Below are 25,475 nucleotides of genomic sequence, written 5' to 3' on the forward strand. Positions count from 1 at the left end.
AAAAAGATTTGTAAGATACCAAATAAATTGTTGAGTAACAAAATCCATACCGTAACTTGTCTCAAACCCTGCACTATACCAATTACTATTGAGAAATAAATATAACTTTAAACCATATCGATAATAACAAGCACCTTTACGACTAAATAACTTAATTTAACATCGACACGACATAAAAAAAAAACTGCATTAATTTGATATCCATAAAATAAAGGTCTGTGTAAATAACTACAATAATATAAATAAAAAAAACCAACATTGAAAATACATAATTTAAATCCATTTAAACTATTTTTACATCACCAATATTAGCTATACGCATTTTTACGCAGGAATGGTATAAAATATTAAAACATGACATTCTTTTTTTAGGTTTCAAGTAAGTAGCAACCTATTTTCTTAACAATATGAAAATGCATTAATTAAGTTGGCGTACCAATTTTCTGAAAATATACAAACAAAATGTAATTTTAATTTGCAGAAGCATGGTAGGTATATTTCCTTCATTTACCGGCAACCCTGAATAAGTTTTACACAGAATCTTAGAAAAATTAGCACAAAACCATCTTAATTAATTAAAAAAGACTATGAACTTGGTAAACGCATTATCTTAGCACAATATTTTGTGTTCTATGGTAACATTTAAGGACGAGATTTAAACAAACGTAACAAATCATTGTTGCTGTTTGAAAAATATTATTTCAGATATATTCAATAGAACTCTAAAAGCTATATATTATATTGAATTTGCTCTTCATTCTTTCGCTGGCCATGCTCTAACTATTTTTTTTTAGAATGGGTAAATAAAACTAACGCATAAAATTTGTGACATAAATAAATATAGGTTACATAAAACGAGCATTGTAAATTGAGCGCCGTTTTTCAAACAAAAAGCACGACCAATGAATTTTTTACCCCTAATCAAATTAAAATGATTTTTTGCAACATACTGCATCCTGCATACCTAAAGCTAAACCCCCGGATTCTTAGAACAAAATGCCAGTTTGGGTCTTGCAAGCATCGTCGTGATACTCGAATTTTGACCAGTCTAACACAAAGAGTAGAAATTCAATTATCTCGATGACGCTTGTAAGCCTCTTATGACGATGACGGTTTTGGATGAATTCGTGGGTAAACATATTCCACCACAATTTATTAATGTGTATTGTGTAATCGCCCGTATTTTACACAGTTAGTTATTATACACAAATAACCAGCGGTTAAATAAAGTTTGTAAACACAAACTTCTCTCTGTAGAAACTGTCGACCTTCCGCTTAACATTAATATTATTATGTTGTCATCTGCGAGCTCCGTCAACCTGTAAAAGAAAAACCTTACTTAGATCACGCAAATGTGAATACCTACCATCCATAAAAGGATCTCTATACCTTGGAACATATTGGGTTGACCGAGCTTCAAATAACTACTGCTATCCTATTACTTTCCTAATGTAAGTATCCTTTTAGGGTAGGGCCAGACGAGCGTAATTTTGTGAGTTGTGAGTCGCGTATTCCGGCAGAAATATGTGCGCGGGAAAGAGGGGAGCGAGTAACTTCCCCGCCCCCCTTGTCCCCCCTCGTGCGCGCGCGCCGCTAGTCGGTACGCTATGAACGGCCACACCACCACTAGCAGCAGGGTGGGCGGGCTGAGCTCTTGCCAACTACTGCTGTCCTGGTACTTTCCTAATGTTAGCACACTTCTATGGCCTTTTTTATCCAAGTCATTGGAACTCTCGCAGGTTACTAACTTATAGTGCCCTGGTAATTCTGCCAGCAAAACGTGACTAACAATGCATTGTAACGACTCTCGTAGGAACTCTTACAAACTCATACTACCCTGGTACTTCTGCCTACAACATGCAGAAGTCTCGCGTGGACATAGGACTGAGAGGCCTAACTCCAGCAACTCACCAGTATCGTTATGTAGGTCTCCGCTGCGCACGCGCCGCCAGTCTGTAAGCTATGAACGGCCACACCACCACTAGCAGCAGAGTGGGCGGGCTGAGTTCCTTCCAACTACTGCTGACCTAGTACTTTCACAATGTAAATATTCTTCTATAGCCATTTTATCTGCTCTTATAGGTACTCTTACTAACTCATACTGCCCTGGTACTTTTGCCATAAAAACTTGACTAACAATGTACTGTAATGACTCTCCTAGGAACTCTTACAAACTCGTACTGCCCTGGTACTTCAGCCAGCAATGTGCAGACGTCTTGTGTGGAAATAGGACCGAGAAGTCCGAGAGGCCTAACTCCAACTCACCAGTATCGTTATGTATGTCTCCGCTGCGCACGCGCCGCCAGTCTGTACGCTATGAACGGCCACACCACCACTAGCAGCAGAGTGGGCGGGCTCAACTCTTGCCACGGCCAGCGCCAGCTGTTTAGGTCCTGAAAAATATAATATGATAAAATCATTATTATCTTTATGGCGGCAAGGGTGAGTAAATACCAAAAGTATATATTCTAGATAACATGCACATGCACAACGGACATCGATATCGCTAAAAGTACTCTGTAAGTTATTGTTGTTGGCACCTTTACGATATTTTACTTGAACTTTAAATAGTATTTTTTTGGGTTGTAGTCATGGTATAACGAAATCGTCAGTATGCCAATTTTAGGGAAAGGAGGACAGCTTCGAAATGCTCCAACATAGCTGGTTATTACTCTAGCACCTTCAGACCGTTGTAATCAGGAGAGGTGTCATTCAGAGAACCGTTTATCAGGAGTTTCTCCAGTATTGATTCTGAATGTCAATTAACACACTTAGATGATGGGATACCAATAACACTCACTCGCATAGCACGCCGGTCTCCCTCTACCGCCTTCCTGAGCGCCGCCACGTCAGCCTCCAGCCGCGCCAGAGTCGCTGGTAACTGTTCTAGCACCTTCAGATCTGAAACATGATCACGTAATCATAACTGAGGGTTCATCGTTGAAACTTTTTTTGCGTTCATTCAACTATTGGCATCTGGAAAAGGGATCGCTTTGTTTTTCTTCTGACAACCAGGAGTTCGCGAGCTCTTTCTATTGGTTGACAGAAGAAAAAGAAGCCATCCCTTTACGTTACCCTTCTATGTGTGGTGACCAAAGTGGAAATGGGCCATCTATATCTACCAAAGAACCGATATCCAAACGTAGTTTTCCACTGGACATTGGCCTCTCCCAAGGAGCGCCGAACTATTTTCGGATTCCTCAATCCTCACAACAGTTCGTGGTCTACATCTACACTCGTTAAATCAGTAAACAAAGCGTCTGACTGCCGAGCGTCGTGTCTGTACTCTATACAACGCGGGTGACTCACGCGTGAGTTGCGAGGTGATCTGGTGCGCGTGTCCGTTGCTGAGCCGCGGCGCCGAGCGGGGCTCCTCGCGCGCCGGCGCCGGCGGCACCTCGGGGTCACTCTGGAACATGAACATAACAAATATAGTTCCGTTCCCACTTGATGAGCAGATGGCGCATTGGATAGAGCCATTGGATACGACGTATTTTAAACGTCGAGATTTGAACGCAACTTTGTAACTTTGTAAGTGCGCGTGGCGATCGTGAACTGAACGTTTCCCGTCAAAGCACGTTTGTATTTAATTATTTAAGTATTTTGGTTCATGAAAACATACCACAGCACAAAAATATAACTTTAATAATATAATGCTAAGCAGAAAAATTCATTTTATCACTCATGCTCTAAAAGTAGGCGAGTATAGGAGATTTACTGTACTGTACTGGTTTTACTAGCGCCATCTATGATTTAAATGTTTTATTTTTAATGAGGTGGCAGAAAATCTCCCTCCGACTTCTAGGTATATTTCCTTGAATGTCCAGTGTACCACATTAAAATGAGTGCGTAATTATGAAGGTACTCACGTCGACGGTGTCGATGAACTCGTCGTCGCTGTCATGCCGCGTCCGCGCCGGGGTCGACGACCCGCTCACTGAACGGGAGTCTGGAAGAGGAAAGATTAAATTATAAATAAATAATAAATATGTGGGGACATCTCACACACGGCCATCCGACCCCAACCTAGGCAGAACCTGTGTTATGGGTGTCGGACAGCTGATATATCTACACAAATAAATAGATAGATACATACGAAATATAAATACCAACACCCAAGACCCGAGTACAAATATCTGTCTTTAAACAAATATCTGCCCCAGCCGGGAATCGAACCCGGGACCTTCGGCATAGCAGTCAGGGCCACCAACCACTACGCCATTCAGCCGTCTATTATAGGATAATTATTCCTAACTTAATATTATAAATGCGAAAGTTATTGTGTCTGTCTGTTACCCTTTAACGCCAAAACTACTGAACGGATTTGAATGAAATTTGATATAAGAACATGGTCTAGACCCTGAGAAAGAACATAGGCTACTTTTTATCCCGGAATTCCCGCGGGATTTTTTTAAGGCGATGCGAAGCTCGCGGGTACAGCTAGTTAATTATATAATTTTGGTCTTCGAAGCTGTCAGAGAGGCCAAATCTTTCAGGCTGACCAAACTTAGTAGACGATACGAAAAGTAGAAGAATTGCTTTTGTAAGATTCATTGCATAACAGGACAACTTTATCCCATCAAAAACAATACTTGTCAAAAAAACCAAGTCTCGTAACTCAGTTGTTCTACGGTAAAAAGTTGTGAGATCCATGTAATACCAAGTCTTATCAACGCACGCATCTCAATCTTAAAAATCTTTAATGTTTTATATAAATATATTGACTCGGCCATCGCATGGAAACACGTGTTAATTAAATTATTTAGTGCGATGACCAAGTCAATATATTTATATAAAACATTAGTCAATATATTTTTATTAAAGCCTATTTCCGCTAGCCAACAATTTGGCTAGAGTTCCGTCGTTTCTAATCCTCTCCTCATACCCACAAGCCATAAGCATCCATAATTTCCTCTTACGACAGTTAATAAGCATTTTATCCACTTGAGCATGCTCAGGCGAATGAGCGGCTCGTTTGGCCGAGCCGCTCAAGTGGTGACGCCTGAGCACGCTCAGATTTGTATCTCCCATTGAGCGGCTCGGCCAAATGCGCCGCTCATTCGCCTCACCATGCTCAAGAGGATACAAGGCTTTATCGGTTCTCCGACAGACACTTACCGATAGGACTGTTGGTCTCCGAAGCGACCTTGGCCAACACGTCGCCGGCCACCAGCTGCAGGTCGTCCGAGGGGAACCCCTCGTCATCATCACCAGCCGTGAGGAAGCTCGCCACGTCGCTGCTGTAGGACATCGTCTCAACTATCTGGAAGGGGGATTGGGGGGAGGGGTTAGAAATAATATAAGAAACAAGAAAAATACATTTATTGCAAGTGAGAAGAAAAGTGGCAGTTACTTACTTAAATTTGAAATAGAAAAGGACCAAAAATTATTCCTAGAGGAACGCCTATTTTAATAAGGCCCTCTCTTCGATAAAAAGTTATAAATATCGAAGTTGTAAGTTTTTTCGTACGTATTAACGTAAAAAAGTTACCTTTGACCTTAGCTAGCATCTTTGATTTGGTTTTTGTCAAGACATTCTGTTGTAACGGAATATATCGAAAGCATTTTAAAGAAAGAAAGAAAGAAATAGTTTATTCGCCTTCAAGAATACACAACATGGAACAAAAGAGACTGGCACAAATGTATGGAAGCTGGGACCATCACCAATAGAAATGAGTGGTACGTCGTTGAAAAGGTATTTTTTTGCAGAATATGAATAACGGAAGCGCTACTCCTGATTTACTGTCCAATAAGAATAATCGTACCTTGAAAGTTTTTATATTTTATTTCTGTAATTTTAATGTTTTTGTATTTTTTCACATTTATTTTTATAACAAAATGATCATCATTCACTATAATATTATATTTGTTTATTATCTCAGTAAGTAAAACCAGTTGAAACTAATTTCTCCCATTTTAATAATACGTGTTTACGTGTATTACGCCCTAACTGTCATCACGAGAGATAGTGCAATGCTATAGAAAAATACTTTCTTCCGACGAATATATTTCAAAATGGATAACTTATACGGATTTGTCGTCATAACATTTTTTTGCTCACTTGAAAAGAGCTATCCAACGATGTATGACTCATCTTTATTGGACATGGACATAGGTCCCAAAACGCCCATTGTCATTTGATAGCGTACCTATACCTACTCACAAATATTATTAACAAACCGTGACAGTCCTATTAATGAACTTCTCGAATATTTTCAACAAACTCTAAGCCATGTGACAGATGTCGATGTAGCAAAGGGTTAAATAGGCATCCTGAACAAACTTTTGCAGCCCCTTGTATAATTTGACTGGACCAACCTTGTGTAACTCGTCGACGTAGGCCTGCATCGCCTCGTCCTGGCTCATGTCCCCCAGCTTCTTCCACGACTCCCATTTGGCTCTGGAATTAAAAAATATATATTGGTTAGCGTCTCTGAGTCATGTAACTACTTTAGGGTATTTTTTCCCACGAGCTGCGTTGTGTTACTTTGATATTCACCAATAGAATAGAAAATATCTTAATTGGTCACCACAAATATAAAAACATACAAAGATTATTTATAAACCAGAAACAATAAACAATAGGCGGCCTTATCGCTAAGAAATCTCTTACAGGCAACCTTAAAATAAATAAATAAAAAGTAAAGGAAATTAGTATCTTAGGGTGCTTCTCCACCAGAACTGTATTGTGTTACGTTAATATCCAATCCACCAATGATAATCATTGGTCACTCTGGTGGAAAGGCACCCTTAAGGTAAGCGTCCACCTATCGGTATTGTACGTATCGCACCAAACGGATTTTCATAAATGTATGAAGAAACGGCGTCGGCAATGCCGATGAAGTTGAAGCACTTGTGTGAATTTCTATACAAAGAATAGGTACTGAATGCTATGCGTCCGTTTGCTGATTATTAAAAACCATTAACACACTTAATAGTTAATTAGTTATTTTATTGATTTGTGTTTGGTCTTGTACATTATTAATAATGATTATTTTATGTATGTCTGTAATTTGCGGATTAGATCATTAAACTGGCAAGAGCGGTGTAAAAACTCGCACTACACCCGCAGCTGAGTCATTCTGTTGACAACGAAAGGTCGCGGCTAAGCATTGTTTAGTTGACTTTGTGGTTATTTCACAACTATACTTAGCTCGGCTGTAGGTACTAAGGTATAATCGTCTTCTATTTAATAACAAGACTACAGGACCTGTTTATTTTATTCCGAGTTAGATTTTTCACGCGAGAACAAGCTAAAGCTTAAGTTAAGTTAGAGCTTACAATGTATAAGCTTCTAATTAAGGGATAAAAAGTAGTCTTAACCCAGTTAGTCAGCTTCCTGCATACGAAAAATCATCCAAATCATTTCAGTTGTGTTTACGTGCAAGAATAGAGTAACAAACATAAACACACACTCGCGATCATTTGCAATAATCTAAAATCTGTACTGATAGCAAATGTTCGTGAAAGTTCGGGCATTAGACGATGAAATATAGACCAACAGACCAACCCATTCGAACACGATTTACGGATGCCCTTGATAGTATTAAATTAATAAACTAGGAAGGTACTTAATTATGTATTTAATCTTAGAAAATCCATTGCTATGCGGATTATTCATTGTTATCATTATCACTGTATTTAAATGATTATTAACTATTTAAGCTGATAACAACATAAGAAAGAAACTAACCAATTATTTCTATAACTAACAAATATCCACGTCTAAACTAAATAATCCAGCTCTAGAATTTGTTACCGACACCACAAGAAGAAGTATTTTATTAGTTATTTCTTTAATAAATATTTATCAGCTGGTCCGCCAACCCGCACTAGGCCAGCGTGGTGGACTAGGCCCTTCCTTCATTGGAAGGAACGCCCTAGCAGTGGGGGCGTGATGGGTCGTGATGACCGCCGCCTGCTCATGCTGTCGTCAAAATGATAGAAAATATATTCATTGAGAGTGTGGCAGCGCTATACTCAAGCAACTTTGCCTTACAAGTAAGAGTTATTGCAAGTAAGCAATGTAACCGCATACAATGGGTTCACCGAGACCTTTCATTGTTAGTTCCAAGGACGGCCACCGAGACTATTCTCGTATCTTGACTTTTAATACAGATTATTATTATAAACACATTTCATAGGAAATATTTTACATCACAAAGACATATCTGCAAGCTGAAGTGGCAGTGAATCAGTCATATTTGCCAGTGATCTATAATCTAATCAACGATTTAATACCTACATAAAAACCGTATCTTCCTCTTTTTATATGTATTGTTACGAGCTGTTCCCGCGAGCTTCTCTTCGCCTTAAAAAGTTTTCCCGTGGGAATTCCGGGATAAAAAGTAGCCTATGTTCTTTCCCAGGGTCTAGACCGTATGTATACCAAATTTCATTCAAATCTTAAAAGGATTTGAGCCCTTGAAGAGCTAGATCACCTTAATATGATGATAGGCTAGGGCTAGGTCTCCTTCAGTGTCTAACTTCCCCCCTTTCCCTCCCTTTGCTATCCTCTTGATTTAGATAGTGAAGATATCAGGAGAAATGAATACGAGAAGAAGTGGTAGATTAGTCGGGTAAGCGCCCGCTTCTCACATCAGAGATGCGGGTTAAAATCCCGGCGCTGACATGTACCAATGAGTTCTTTGGAATATGAAGACCTTGCCGATGTGCAAAAAGCACAAAGGTTCCATTCGAGAGAGCCAGGAGTGGGTGAGAATAGAATAGAAGGTTCCGTACCTGTTGACGACGTCCCAGAAGCCGGGCTTGGGCTTGTCGCACGGGCCCTCCGTCGCCTGCTTGAAGTAGCTGTAGAACCTCAGCATCAGCTCGTTACTGGGCTGGTACGACCCTGCGGAAGATGAGGTAGAGAAACTTTATTAAGTGTATTAAATTCGATGTTCAACATCAGTAACAGTCAGTAAGTAGTAAATTATTATTAAGTGACTTGTTGTAACTTTGTAGTACTAGTGTTGTTTTCTTTTTGCACACTTTATAATAATAATCTTTTCTTGCACCTCCTGTGGGTTGACTGGTAGAAAATGCTTTTAGCATTAAGTCCACCCTTCGTACACTTATTTTTATATTTGTGCAATAAAGCATTAAATGATAAATAATAATAAGTAACATAAGCATAAACACACACAAAAATGTACCGGACAACTGCAAGTCGGACTCGCGCACGAAGTATAACGAGTATTTTTTTTCTCTCTTCATTAGCGTTAAGATGGCCTTTGTATTTTTACTATATGTTGGACTCCGCTTCGTTGGAAAAATACTACTTCCATCCAAAGTTTGTTTGGTAGAGAGAGAAAGATTGCTCTCTTTCTCAGTGTTTTTGTAATATTTTATTTCATGGTGCAAAATAAAGAGTATTCTATTCTATTGAAACTACTGTTGGGCGCATTGCCGCATTGAGTTTTGATATTAGTTTTAATTTAGGTATTTAAGTAAATTTTGATGTTTCGAGATTATCACATAGCATTTTAGCGACACGATGCTGTAATCTCGTAAGTGCATAACTATTTATAAAACAATTACCACCATCATCCGTCCTATTGTTTTACTTAAATATTGTGACAAGAAATAAACTACAGAGTAGAGTTTACGTAAGTAATAAAACCATAGAATAACGCAGACTTGGGTGTACCCTCAATGAATAAAACTAAAAACTTACATAATTACAGTTCCTACTTTATGTATTTTCTTTATTTATTTATGACACAAATGTATGCGCAAAGTGATGTACGATCGATACATACATACACACATACATTAATTATGTATCATAAATTGACTAAACGCACTGATCCATCAATCGTTACAAAAATCTATGAATACTCAATCAAGTCAATATGATGTACTGTCAGCAAAAAAGCTACTACCCCAGCGCAAATTTTATGATCCACTGACGGGTGATACATGACATGAAAAATACTTACCCCCTTATTCATAGAAAAGTTATAGGACGCTTTAGCTATTAAACTGTTTGTCCCTCTCTGTCAAAGAACAAATTGTTATCTGTCAGAGAGTGACAAAGCAGTTCAATAGCTAAAGCCTCCTATAACTTTTTTATGAATAAGGGGGTTACCCATACATTGTGATTATGTGTATCGATGAAGTATTATTTGATTCATTTAGGTACCTTCCAACCAGGAGTCTCAGGTTCAAACTGTTTGCGCTGGGGTGGGGTGGTATACATAAATCTGTATTTCTTTATCTTATGGTATATATGTCGCAGGCATCTGGTTTAATCTCCTGTTTGATTGAACCGCTAGCCCGTTCATTGGATGACGCTACTCAGTTGAATGACTAAAGAACAACTCGTCAAGTGGTTGACTGTAACGTCCAACATCTTGACTGAACGTTATTCAGCGAAGTCGTTAAATGGGATATAGTATAGCAACTTTGTAATGTCTGGTTAGGATAACATGACCAGACAAGAGTCAACAAAAAGACTATGTTACAACGCTCTCATCTCACAAATTAACTAAACAATAACAATAAACGTACCTTGATATTGTTGTTCATAATTATCCAGTTTCAGCACATTTTTTTCTTTGAAACTATCCGCCGGGGCGGTGTAATAATAGGTAAATCCATGTTGTCACACTATTTTAACATAAATAACGCACTTTAAAGCTAATTTATTTGAAAAAAATAACAATACAAGTGCTTTTTGTGTCAGCTGTTCGCTGTTAGACGCCATATTTGTTTTATTCGCCACCTGACTGATTTTAAGTCCGCTAACTAGTTGGACGTTTTGTGACGCTTGTTCAATCAACGTTCGGCCTAGTCATACAACTGAATAGCGTCATCCAATGAACGGGCTAGCGGTTCAATCAAACAGGAGATTAAACCAGATGCCTGCGACATACAGGGTGTTAACTTAATTGCGTTGGAGCGGGAAATGGTAGATACAGCTGATGATACTGAACACGATAAGACATTAAAAAACGTATTTTATTTGCTTTAAGCTGACCAACATAAAACAGTTTTATTTAGTACATTTTAAAATTTCATAGTCACCCTATTCAGGTTTAGGTACGTTTGACAGAATGACCATGAACTTGAAAGCCAAGATCAAGGCCAAACAATTCAAAGCCAAGGTCAATAAAAAAGTATGCGTGCATCTGCACCACACTCGTGGAGCCACATCGTCAAGGTACCTACCGAGATTTTGGGTACTCAAAGTACCCAATCCATTGTAGACATTTCATTTTACTCCATAAGTATCACTTTATTGATACACAATTATCTTTTATGAATACAGAACATTTTCATTTTATGCTTCATAACATAGGTCACACGTATTCACAGCACAGCACAACATAAAACGAAATGAGGAACAAGGCTTGGTAATCAAAAGATAGAATTGTAGGTACCTTTTCCCTTTTAGGTAATAATTGTAAAAAATGATTGTAAACAAGTAAACAACAATGACTGACTGACAGACTAGATCCACAGAGAAGGTAATGACTATCATAAATACTCGATGGTTATGATACGCAAGATTGTTATTATTCTACTGGTATTTAAAGTGAGGCCATACTTATTATGAGGATTTCCGTACTATTCGTCATCAAAGACGTCTCAATCGCAAGTACACAACACAAATCGAGATGAGCGAGTGTAAGTAAACCAATTCGTCATTGAAGTAGACCCTGTTATCATCCTGTTATGCATTGTGGTCTTTTATCTTTAGCTGCATACAGACCGGCCAAACGAACGCCAACGAACGGGTTTTGTTGACCTTCGTTGCTCAATCTGCCCCTGTATTATGTATGATAAATGTCCATCGGTGGGCGTTCGTTGGGCCGGTCTGTACGCATCTTTAGGTAATAAAAGAAAAATAAAATGTGGTGAGTATCAAGGGTGAATACTAAACGCTTACCTTATTCTGAGTAAAAAGGTTTAATTATTGTTCTGAGCTCCTAGAAAGTCATAAATTATATTCTGTACGATCTATCAAACTTTATTACAATCAGCTGTTTAATTGTTGATTAGTATGTCATTAATCACCATGAATAATTTCAATTTTATTTAATAATTGTTATTACCTACTGTGTAATTAATTACAATCATAGTTACATCAAATAAATTATGAAAAGTGAAGTTGATAACAAATTTACAGTGTGTGTTCTTTTGCAATCGAATGTCTCATTGGTTATGTGTTTGTGTAGGGTGACCATGTTTTTGATTAAGGTAAAACTTTCCACTTTACTTTAGACTTTAAACATAAATATTCGTGATTCTGATGTTTTTTTTCTTAGAAACGTGCTTGGTTAGACTAATACTAACCCCCATTTCCCGCTCAAACGCATTCTAGTTAACACCCTGTATACATAAATCTTTTTCTGACTGCACAAGTGTAAGTACAGTTAACCAAAAATTTGATCCATCTCCCAAATAGAAGTAGAAACGGAAATACAAACTCAAGAATTATAAAATTATTTACAGAGCAAGTGTTTGATCGATTCATTAACTTTATTTTAGCGCAAAAAATGTATCGCGATTTACCATGGCTATCTTATTTAAACACTATCTTCAACGATAGGTAAATATCAGACAATGTTTGACTGATGACTGGCCAATGTATAAATTATTAAATTAGCATCCACTCAAAATAGCTACAATAAGTAATCGAACTAGACATAAATATAAGTCATGGTAAATTGTAACCTATAAGTAAAACAATCGCGATTATTGCACAATCACATCAAGAGAACTACTATTTTAGTCAGCTTGTACATTGTACAAGATAAGGGCAAATAGCAAGTGTTACAGTCCAGAAATATTAATATTACACGTCGTATGTTGATACGTCACTCGAGTAGTGCTGTAGTAAACAGCCAATCCAAATCGCGTAAAAAACTAGGGCTATAAAACCAATATCAAGAAATAATCAGTTAAATACTTTATAATACTCGTAAAATACCATTGAATCAATCGCATTCCTCAACATATTCATGTCAATTGACCGACTTATAAAAAAATCTATTCAAAATTGTCTCTTTTTACTGATATTATAAAGAAAGTAAATCTGTACGTTTTGTAATCCAAACCGGTAAATTTAAAGTGTGACTAAAATATTTTGTTAATAGGATGGCATAAAAAATATGTTCAATACTTAATTACAAAAAAAAACTAAGTTACTAATTGGTTAATATTTCTTACGTTTCCCTTTCAAAAACCGTGGTCAGCCAAACAGCCTGCGTTCAAAACACATTTTTAATGTTTATTGGTGTAGAAGAGAAAGTTTTTATGTATAACAGAGTCGGGCGCCGTACTGTCGACTGATTACCATCACTTATGGTAGTAATGTAGGCCTTTTTAATATTCTAAATTGGTAAATTTTAAAGAATGGACAACATTTCATTTTCTTAACCCTATATTTTTATTAGCTATTCGGAAAGGTTATAAAAAATTAGAGGACCCGTATTTTTTTATTTTGTATATACATTAATTTTTGCATGTTATTTTTAACTTTAAAGTTAATTATTTTAAAACCGGAAGTGACATCACGTTTTCATTAGGCTCAATTTTTATTTTTGTCTATTGCCTTAGTCTCGAAAAAAAACATAAATGACACTGACAAGTGACATTTAAACTTTGTTTACATGCCAACCAACAAATGGGTCATTTTCAAATGACATTGATATTTCTGATGATACAAAGTAGGTACTTATCATGTAAAAAAATAAACAGAAGCATTTTTTCAGCTGTGTAGGCGGTGGCATGCTCTGGGACATATTAAATAGAGGTCATCTCTTAATAAGTACTAACCATTTTATATGATAAATTAAAAAAATAGTCAGAAAGTGACAGAACAGAATTTATGAAAATGACCCAAATAAACAACAACGACTCGATAAAACGTCAACGCCAATCAAAAATGAAAGTGACAGTTAGTTTGTTTTTAAATCTATAGGCTTTGATCATCAAAATGCATCGCACCTGATGCATGACGTCATCAGCACTTTTTTACTATTTTATGATTTTCTCGAAAATGATACATCCAAAAAAAACAAAAACATTTTTTTTGTGGCCTTGAGAGCTAAATCTCGAAATGGTTTTCGATTTATAGCAGCTTAAGTTTTTTGAAATGTTGTCCATTTAAAAGTCATTAAGTCTTAGCTGAACTCTTCTAAGCGTTAAAAAAAATATCTCTTTTTTCCATTCGTGTCGGTGACAAACACTACATCTGGATTAGATTGTCGGTCGCCGACTTCCTAGTGCATGTACCATTGACCGTCAAAATTGAAAAAATGGACGAAAGGACTTCCCCTTAGTGACGTAACAACTGTACTTTGTATAAGTGCAGTGAACACTGGGCAGTCAGCGACTGACGCTACTCTGACTGGCCAATCCTTTCACCACGGTGACAAACCCTAAATATCTAGTGTTTGTCATTGTCACCGATAACTTGAGAAGGGGGCTGCTATCGTGAACCCCAACAATAACTTTGATGAACTGCTGATGGCTGCCCAACAGACGCAATATACGAAATCAACGGTATTTCATGTTTATGCCATTCATTGAAGATCAAGATAAAAACAACATGGGGCCAGTAAGAGTTGTAAAACTTTATTGACAATCAAAGTAATGGCACTACAGTACTACTACTAAGGTAAGTATCTAAGAATGTAGCTACCTATATCTGTGTACCTTGTTAGAGGGGTAGTAAAGTTGTTTGAACGTATTTGTAACTGATATTATAAAGTTTACTACGCAAGTTGTTAAAAGTAATTTTGACGCTTGCATGGAAATGAGACTTGTAAAATATACTTGTTTCCATAGCTTGTAAAAGTGTTTACAAGTCTACAGGTTGTTGCAAAAAGGGTATACTAAGCCGAAACCAGCATGTGCAGCATGGTATATCTAAGCCCGAAACTGAAATCAGAATTTCAAAATTCGCGAAAAAAAATATCCATTTTCCATAGAAACTTAGTTGGTCACGTGACTTTTTTACTATGGAGAATGAATATTTTTTTTCGCGAATTTTGAAATTCTGATTTCAGTTTCGGGCTTAGATATATCATCCTGCACATGCTGGTTTCGGGTTGGTAACTATACCCTTTTTGCAACACCTGTATAATAAATAAGAAAAGACGAATTTATATGCGAACGTTTTTATAGATGTATTTGTATTACAAATTATCTACATGTTGTGATGAAATTCAAAATCATTTGACGTCATAATTATACTTTACTGTAACACCAATGATAATTTAACCGGTTTTGAATCTTGCGGTGAACTTACAAAAACAAAATAGCCTACTTGTTAGGCTGGTTTTTGCTTTCTTTTTATTTATAGCTTCATTTGGCAACACATTGGTTACTAGAGAACTACATATATAATATATATAAACACTCACACCTTGTACTAATGTACTCCCTTGCGAGGTAGGCAGTGGTGCATTGCTGCACCCACTTTTCGCCAGTGTTTATGTTATTGTTAGTCCCAATGTAATAGGGGGCGGGCCTATTGCCATTTTACGGGCACATCCAAGACCCGAGAACAAATATCTGTGTTTAAACAAATTTCTGCCCCAGCCAGGAATCGAACCCGGGTCCTTCGGCTCAGTAGTCAGGGTCACTAACCACTACGCCATTCCGTCGTCAGAAGTAGAGAACTACACTTCACTATTAATCGATAAGGCAAACGTAGCGTGGGACACCCTCCAGCCTGTTGGACCTACGAGCTTAGTGGCTGGATGAGGAAGGCCGAGGACAGAGTGTTGTGGCGGTCCTTGGGAGAGGCCTACGTCCAGCTGTGGACGATTACAGGATGATATATGTGTGGTGACGATTCTGTTGAATAATGAACCTATACCGAATTTTAGAATGTGGGAAAAATTACAATTTCAGGGTTTGTGTAATCGTCGGTAACACGATTGTCGGTTCACTTTCGAATCTCAATACCAACGTATATTTTGTAAACAATAATTCAACATTCATAAAATCCTTGCGTCGTTTGCATAGTTTTCTCAGATTTTTTATGGTAAATATCTGTGTATCACGAATCTTAATCGTATAATTTCATTAAAACAACACCAGAATAGTTAGGTTATTAGGAAGGAAAGGGAGTAAATGAGGTAACCACAGACCGCTGAGATTATTGTCATGATTCCACACCGCGGAGGCCCAGATTATAGCAGCTGAATTACGCAACCCAGTCTGGTGTATACGGTGTACTTATAGTACCCGAGTCTTTGCCGTAAACCACGATTTCTGAATTCCTCTTGTACAGCAGTGGCACAAAGGAACTTTAAGCGAATGTCAGCATTAAATCTATTGCTGTCTTGCTTTGACAGTATACGGACAGAAAGACAGACCTAGATTTAAGTCTGCTCCTGTCTGTTATTTAAGCGGCCAGTCGCCACATAAATTCGCCGGACCGATGTCAAAAAAAAGATCCGTCGTCGTCCGGTGTAAAACACGGACGTCTACAAACGCTCTTATGTAAGAAACAAATAGTTATGGTTTCTTGTTATGAAAAGTGATTTTTCGTCAGGATTCCCGCCTCTAATATCCTGAAGGGTTACTCTATACTGACGAAAAGGAACGAACAAGAGCTGTCGAGCAATCGGCACGTTTAATACAACGAGATAGAGTGGTGGCTCGTGCAACAGCGCTCCGAAACTTCGCTTTTCGTCATGAAGAGTGACCCCCTGGCTTGCTTGACCCGGGCTGGGTGTTTCGGGAATACTGACACTGCATCCTCATTACAGGGTTTTTCTTCCGTTATTATGGCATTTAGAAACGTTACGAAGATTTTCCGCACAATTACTGATATACATCAGTCGTTTGGACGTCTGAGTGGCCTTCTGTGGGTTCGCTAATGAAGACTACATCATTTTTGATGTCGGACGACCTTAGACAAGTAATATCTCTGCGGACGACTGAGAAAAAAAAGCTTACGCACAGACCGTAATATTCCACGCATCTACCGTACCACCACAGACACATTAGCAATTAACAATCCATAAGCAGTTTGGCCCGCCTGCCAAACATCTGTCAGTTGCATAGAAGGTACGTCAGATTTGACATGTCAGCGACGCTGCTTTCTAATATTCGGTGGTGGTAGCCCAACAGGACACCAGCCCCCTCCAAGACCGGGGGGTTTTGGCCGTAATCTCTAAGCTTGACAGGTGAGTTGGAGATATCACACAACGCAAACATTTAACACCCAAGACCCGAGTACAAATCTGCCTTCAAACAAACATAATGCCCGGCCGGTGTACGAACCCGGGACCTTCGGCATAGCACACCCCTAACCACTACACCACCATTGAATCGTCGTGACGACAAAAGAGTGCGTTAGCCTAATTACCAATCATACTGCAAGGGAAAACGAAGACCTGGCCGTAGAAGAACCCACTGGCTACAGAACCTCGCCGAATGGTTCAATATGTCCACCATAGAGCTATTCCGAGCTGCGACTTCCCGAGCCCAAGTGGCCATAATGATAGCCGACCTACGATAGTAGATGGCACCTGAAGAAGAAGAAGCCTAATTACCCCACATAAACTGTACTAGCTTGACCGTTTATAAAAATCAATGAAAGAACGTAACCCACAGAGTAAGCTGGTCACATAAATAATTCATGAGATTCCTGTGACTGAAAACATGTGTCCACATGTGTTGAAGGTTACAGGGCACGTGGTTAGCCACTACATTGATGGGCTTCCCATAGTTTTTTGTCTCTTCAGTAAGTCGATCTAGAGTAGGACAATTCTAACTTTGCAACGGGTAAAAGGTAGTACATAATTTTTCTCTATAAATGGTATTGTAACCCATAAACCAATGAAAAAGAACGCGTCATGCCAGTGTCAGCAAAGTCTAATTGTTGCCCTAGTAAAGTTTTGTTCGCACTTATTTCTGTTGTTCTTATTGTTTTCGTTCCAAAGTTAGCTTTGTCGGATTCAATGTACCTATCTACAACTTAAGTCTTGGATTTTTATCAAGGAGTAAAGGTATACACTTCCCATACATACAGGTAGCCCGCAACGGCCGCAACAGTTCATCAAGAAAGATTTTGTGCTGTAATCTCCAAACAGGCGGGTAGCAGGTGGGTAGATTGCAGAGTCAGGAGATTATTTTTCTGACAAATAGGTCCGTAAGTAATTACAATACGACCGAATGGCGTAGTGGTTAGTGACCCTGACTACTGAGCCGATGGTTCCGGGTTCGATTCCCGGCTGGGGCAGATATTTGTTTAAACACAGATATTTGTTCTCGGGTCTTGGATGTGCCCGTTAAATGGCAATAGGCCCGCCCCCTATTACATTGGGACTAACATAACACTCTGGCGAAAAGTGGGTGCAGTAATGCACCTCTGCCTACCCCGCAAGGGAGTACATTAGTACAAGGCGTGAGTGCGTGTTTTGTTTTTTTTTAATTACAATATTGAAAAGAGCCTATCGCAATACTCTCCATCCTTTGTAAGAGTCCGTTGCCTCACAATACAATTAAGCCATTTGCGTACAAACAATACTGCCCCTTTACTATTACGGACGTGTCATTCAGAGTGCAATAAGACCTTAGATTAACAATGGACCAGATGGAGTGTCAGTGCAAAAGAACGTCTCGACAAATAACACTCCCATTTCTACCACTGCGCACTGAGCTCTTATTTTGATTTAGTTCGGCTCGTCTAGTACACACGGCAACTCCAAATGGTTGGCAGGGCACACAAACGTAGTGTATGTGTACACACTAACGTGGTCTATGTGTGCAATAAAGCAGAAATCGGTAAATACACCAGTAACAAACCACACACACACACACACACACAACAGCACAAACGAGTTTGCGCGTAGGCAAACGCCCTTACACCAGCTATGACATAAAAATATCAACCGGTCGAGTAAGTCAAACAGACAGACTTCAAGCAAAATTTCACAACTTGTAGCTATACTCTTCGTAGCTCATTGGTAGTATGTTAGACTTATGAAACATAGGTCGTGAGTTCGAGTCCACAAATGGGTATTTTTATTTTACTTTATTTAAATTTAGCGTTAATTTAAACGCTGTTGAGTATAAAATAAATTTATTTGAAATTGACAAATGACTACAAGCTGCATAGCTGTCGACTATTTCTCTTCGCTAAAAATATATGATTCGTTCTTCATTTGAGAAGTAAAACCATTCTACCCTCATACAATATGAATAAACGAAATTAGTTTTTACTTTTAGTGACAATTCACCTCTGCGTCTGCATAGTGATTCACTTTGTGATTTGTGAATTTATAATTAATTTATCTTCGCAGTCACTATGGAAAGTCATTTAACCATGTTCAAAAAGGCGGAGATAATTGTATTATATGAACAAAATATTACAATTAGTGAAATCGCAAGACGTTTAATGATATCGGTAAGTCACATAGAACTGCAAATATAATTTTATTTGACTGTTAGAATATTTGTATTTGTATAAGCTAAGTATTTGTTTTTTTTGTTTGCAGAGGAGAACTGTTCAATTATGGGTTCACCGATACGCAGATTCGGGACATGTAGACAGTAGTCGTCTATACGGATGCATCACCACGCCATCGAGAAATCGTAGCTGCACATAGCGCTGATCCGTTCTGCAGCACCCGTTCTACGGCCACAACACATAATCTATCCCTACGAACCGTACGGGTTCACTTGCGTGCTGCTGGGTTGCGGTGTCGGAGGCCGACGAAGAAAATTGCTCTAACCGATCAGCATCGTCGAAACAGAGTGCGTTTTGCGACTGACTATTTTAAACTTTGATTGGTGCAACAATGTGGTGATATTTAGTGATGAAAAGACCTTTAAATCAGACAAGGATGGACGTAAGATATTATGGCGAAAAAGTGGTGAAAATTATAGTTATTGGGGTTAGCTCAGTAATTTTTATTTTTCCATTTGTATAAGACTTTAGTTATTTGGTTAAATACTTATTATTATTTACAATTATGGGTAAGCCAATGTGTTAATGATGTTATTGTTACTGAGGTTGGAATAAGTTATCTTATTTCTAGCTAATTAACATGTTGATTCATATAACTAATGACTTGCCTATTTACTTTAGTAAAACAGCCAGTCCATCCTTTTCTGATGTTTATTATGATTTAAAACTGTAATTGAAAATTTTCCTTATTAATATAAACTACAACTATGTTTTAAAACGAAAAACAACAAAAACGTAACATCCTTAATGTTTATGTTACGGCAAGAATAAATTTGGTTATTTTAACACTTAATAACTTGTTTCATTTACTTTCTGTGTTGCTTTTATTCGTATATGCTACAATACTATTATTAACCAACTTAAAAAATAAATTAAATCTATAAAAAAAACAAAAAAGGAATATTGTAAGTTCAGTGGGATTTGAACCACCATACCGATTATTGTAAGTCTTGTATCATACCAACTGAGCCATTCAATCTATTACACTGCCTTGCAAAATTTTGCTTCATATCATAAAAACAATGAATCATTGTCACTGGCACAACTACATGCTTACAATATCCATGTGTGGGTTGCCCAGAACTAAATAATTACGTCGACGTCGCCGACACACACATACACTACCTACGTTAGTGTGCCCTGCCAACCATTTAACGTTGCCGTGTGTACATGTTTGATAGTTCGTCGAAAACTATAAAAGTTTCAGTTTTCTCAATCAATACAAAGTGGCGCTTCTAGCGGAAACTATCATGAACTTTTGACAGATAATGCATGCAGGTGACAGAAGAAAACCAAAACTTTTTTCGTTTACATAAATTGCTAAACTTGTACTAGACGGCCGGTTAGAAAAACTGTCACTATTCATTGGTACAATGGTTGTCAGTAGGTTGAACTTAAAACGGTTTGACAGCAAACAAAATGCGTCCGTTAAGTATCTTGCTTTGTTTTTGTATTTAACACCATCTTATTCCTATATCGTTAATCTAAGGCAATAAGACTATAGGGCTTTACCGTTCCTTGTATCTATCACCCTTAGCGCCTTGGCTTTAGAGGCTAAGATGGCCTGTCTGGGCCCGTGTTGTGATTGCATAAGTGTGCATTAGGACGCAATGCAGTGATATAAGTTGTGACCTCTATTTGAGCTCGCAACTCCGCTGGTCATTTTGTGGGAATGAAATGACCACTAGTGTACTCGTACTGTGGGCTAGGAAGCTTAGAATTCAGGACATATCCTGAAGAGCGATATTAGTGAAACAAACTCAAAAGAAAAATTCGCAAAATTAGTTAGTGCAGAAAATCTAAAATTAGGATTTTGCTATATACGGAAAAGTATATAATTTTAGTTTATGTTATACTTTTTCATCACTTCACAAAGGTGTAATTCTATGTCTTCATTATCTGACTATCTTTGGTAACTAAGCTCCTAATAATAGATGCCTGGATGGGTGTTAGGTAATTTCTTCGAATGTTTTCATACATGTGAATAATGTTTCGTCGAATAATAAGATTAATATACTCACATTAAACTTAAGCTTATGTTGTAAAAACCCTGCGATTTTGAGAGAACTTTCAACTGCAATCCCATGCAAGGTCACAGTGACCTACTGATCGTGTTAATTATAGATAATATATTCTACTAGTTCGGCCGTGTATAGGTATACTTGTTGCGAGCAGTAGCTGGACCAAGGTTGACCACTGCCACGCGGGTCAATGAACTATGTACTTCGATGAAGTTCGATGATGTGTTTCTAGTAGCTTAATGGGCTGTACCCTCCATTGCCTCCATTCGTTTTTTAAACTGCTGGTAGCTTTTCTATTCTATTCTATTCTCTGTTGGGGTGTAAGTACCTGCACCTGGCTCTCTCGACCTTTGTGCATATCCCCAAGGTCTAAACTGCCTTACTAAGCTTGGACCATTTCCCACCACGCTGGTCCACTGCTGGTTGGTGGGTTCACATATCTAGATGTGCTAAATCTAGATATGCAGGTTTCCTCACGATGTTTTCCGTAAGAGCGATGGTATACATTACATTGTACTTAAGTTAAAAGAACAGCTGGTAGCCTTACAGTTTATTAAATAAAGAAATTGCCTCTGCAACATGTAGGCCCTAGGTACAGTACATGGTTGTAAGGCCTATCAAACAGACTAGATATTTCCTTTCCCGGTGTGGAACCGAAAAATATTGTATGATAAGAAGACGCCCTAGAGCTATTGTTTGTCAGAGGTGTAGTTGATCTCGCATTTTCAGGCTTTGAAATGCCATTGCATGATATTTATTCTTTTATTGCACAATATACAGAAGTAATTATGTACAATCAGGTGGACTTAATGCTAAAAGCGTTTTCTACCAGTCAACCTGCAGGAGGTACAGGGAGCAAATTGTATGGGAGTGCAAAAAAACTATTTTATCAAAAAACCAAATAACTAAGCAACAAATATCACTATGTAGTCGTTTTTTAACATTCTTCTTTGATAGCTTTCATAATACCCTCAATCACCCCACATTGACATATTTTAACCTTCTTCATCTATTATGGCTTCATTCAGGTCTCATTTTTAAGATTTTCCTAGTAGTATAGTGTTATTTTCTTCTCATTACATGTCTGAACTAAGAAAGCCTATGGCTAATTAATGCCTATGTATACAAATATATATATTATTACATAAACATACAATAATGGTTGTGCACATAAACTTTATAGACATTTTCCTTACAAAAGTAAAAGTGTTATGAAATTTGTAATTCAGATGTTCTTTGTTTTTAAATAAGAACGTAAAAATAACTTCATAAATTATTCACTTTACATTGTTCACTGACTTTAGCTATATAAAAACTTAAGCCAGTTTTACACTGCATATAAGACTACCACAATAGTTTCATACATTGTTAATACTAAGTAATTACTATTATTATAAATATATATAAATTAATGTGTATGAAGCTAATGTTAGTTTGTAAATAAGTGTTTAAGTGTTGTCCATTTAAGAAAATCTCACAAATGAACTAACAGTACAATGGTAGATTATTTCTGAGTGCTGTACTTGCACACCTTATATCAAAACTCTTTTACCCGCAGTAGTGGAAATACAGCCACCATATTTAGACCTCATAACTAGTTTTAACTTAAGGTCCAAAACCAATTAAATATTTAAACTTTTCTACCTGTTAAAGGGGAGATGATGTGTTGTTTTTAGTATGTACTGATGAATGTACGGTGGCCTGCGCCTAAAAGTATACAGGCGGAGTTTTTAAAAAAGCGATCTCAAGCTCACATGCTTCTCAAGCACATCCACATAAACACCACTGCTACACACATCACACACAACACGTCCCCGGATTTATAACAGATGTAGCTGGTCCCTTCATCATCAGGGATCGCTATTTTAAAAACTCCGCCTGTATACTTTTAGGCGCAGGCCACCGTACATAATTTAGTATGTGGTGTGTATTTTTTCATCATCATCATCATCATCATCAGCCTGTAGCAGTCCACTGCTGGACGTATTTTTGTATTTTTTCATACTTTCATCTAATGATTTATTTTATTACAGCCACCATATTTAGACCTCATAACTAGTTTTAACTTAAGGTCCAAAACCAATTAAATATTTAAACTTTTCTACCTGTTAAAGGGGAGATGATGTGTTGTTTTTAGTATGTACTGATGAATGTACATAATGTAGTATGTTGTGTGTATTTTTTCATCATCATCATCATCATCAGCCTGTAGCAGTCCACTGCTGGACGTATTTTTGTATTTTTTCATACTTTCATCTAATGATTTATTTTATTTCAACTGGGGGTGGATACTTACTTACTCTGTTGACTGTACAGAACTTAATGAATACTTTTCCCTTTATTGTACCCCCAATTTGATGAATGCAAAGGAGAGTGCCATCAATTTACATTTAAGAGATTATTAAAACAACCTGGCGACATTCAGTGAAGAGTAAGGCAAAGGTTGTGGGGATGGAGTGGGAAGATCTTGCAGCCACTGCCCAAGATTGAGTCAGATGGAGAAATCTTCTCAAAGCCCTTTGTCCCTGCTGAGGGACGTCAGGATGGATGTATGTATGTATTTATCTCAATTTCAATCATTAAATGTATGAAATTGTCCTGACTGGAAGTAACTAAGATAAATGTTGAACTTTGATATTATTTTATCAGTGTGTTTACGCATCAGTCTTTGTTTTTCTGGGTTGCAATCATAGGGCAAGTCATCCATTACTCGTTTACAAACTATATACTAGATTTTATTAGCTCTGAGACAAAACAAATGGTATGGTATCATATTTAATACAAAATGAGGGAGGTATTCATTTAAATTAACAATAATAGTTAGAGTGGCAATGGAAAATTTCCTCACAAGGATTTACTTACTTATGTAGGTACAACCTTGCATTCAAAAATTAAGAAAAAATAATGAAAGGTCTAGGCATCAGACGCTAAATAAACATCAGTATCGTTTGACCTTGCTTTTATAAGGCAGCTATCGAAATAACGAAACTCATTCATAAATGTATGTAAATACATGCGGAATATTCGTTTAATACTCACCGCTTTTCGGCAAACTCCTTATTACATTGACGGCAGCATTGAATTTCTCTTCCAGAGACATTTTGGCCACAAATTTGGAAACAAACTTGATGTTATTCAAAATAAAAAATATATTATCACTTCGCTTCGCACTTTGGACCTAAACGGCACTCACTACATATCACCAATTCGTAATAGTCACCGTCAATAAACGCATATATTTAGAACCAGCACGACACTATGAATATTCACAATAAATAAACGAGAGTCGTGGCGATAACGATTGACGAAATTGGAAAGAATTACAAAAAAAACACCGTGCATTCACAGCAAGACCAAAATGAAGGAGTGACAGAAAGAAACAGAAAATTAATGACAGGTGACAGAACCATGTCAGCTGTCAGATCAGTGATGTACTTAGATAATATATGCCATATAGATATCGATGGTAACTGTGTAACTTCATGAATGACCTGCACCAACGCTTCAAGAAAAATAATGTTTGGTTTTAAGTGGATTTACAGGCTGTAAATTACAGCTTTATATGCTTGAAAAAAAAAACAGTTTTGGATAAGATGCAATAGAAGTAACGTTGTACAAGCACCGTTTTTTTTAATTTTTAAGTTGATGGTTAAAAAATAACGAAGTAATACACAAACACTACAAATGGCTATAATATTGTAGCCATAGCAACAAACAACATAATATTATCGATAGCACATAACTCAACACGTATAATGTACGTCACTAGTTTCCAATATTGCAAGTACAAATAATTATTTTAAAGAGTTTATAATAAGCTCAATACAAAGACTTCGTAATTTTATAAAACAAAGTGTCCTCAGCACTCAAGACCACTTTGTAGCCTCCCCAAGTCCCAAACTGTCTTTTTCTTTCTTGTTCTTCTTTCTTGTAAATAAAATAAAATTACGAACGCATCGTATAAATTTAAAAAAATATATTTAGTGATGTGATATATGCTTCCGGTGAAT

At 37.4% G+C, this 25,475-nt stretch overlaps 1 protein-coding gene across 1 annotated transcript; it reads right to left on the bottom strand.

The window, feature by feature from the left end:
* Positions 1–917: 917 nt before the first annotated feature.
* LOC105385095 (acyl-CoA-binding domain-containing protein 5) lies at positions 918–24,837 on the bottom strand. Its single transcript, XM_038112992.2, has 9 exons — positions 24,505–24,837; positions 8,743–8,854; positions 6,319–6,400; positions 5,119–5,263; positions 3,870–3,949; positions 3,310–3,409; positions 2,801–2,901; positions 2,266–2,393; positions 918–1,319 (listed from the first exon to the last, which is right to left on the bottom strand). The coding sequence occupies exons 1-8, from the start codon at positions 24,563–24,565 to the stop codon at positions 2,274–2,276; spliced, it is 801 nt and encodes a 266-aa protein (XP_037968920.2). The 5' UTR covers positions 24,566–24,837; the 3' UTR covers positions 918–1,319; positions 2,266–2,273.
* Positions 24,838–25,475: the final 638 nt, after the last annotated feature.

This window comes from Plutella xylostella, chromosome 2 (genome assembly GCF_932276165.1).
Source record: "Plutella xylostella chromosome 2, ilPluXylo3.1, whole genome shotgun sequence".
Lineage (NCBI taxonomy): Eukaryota > Metazoa > Arthropoda > Insecta > Lepidoptera > Plutellidae > Plutella > Plutella xylostella.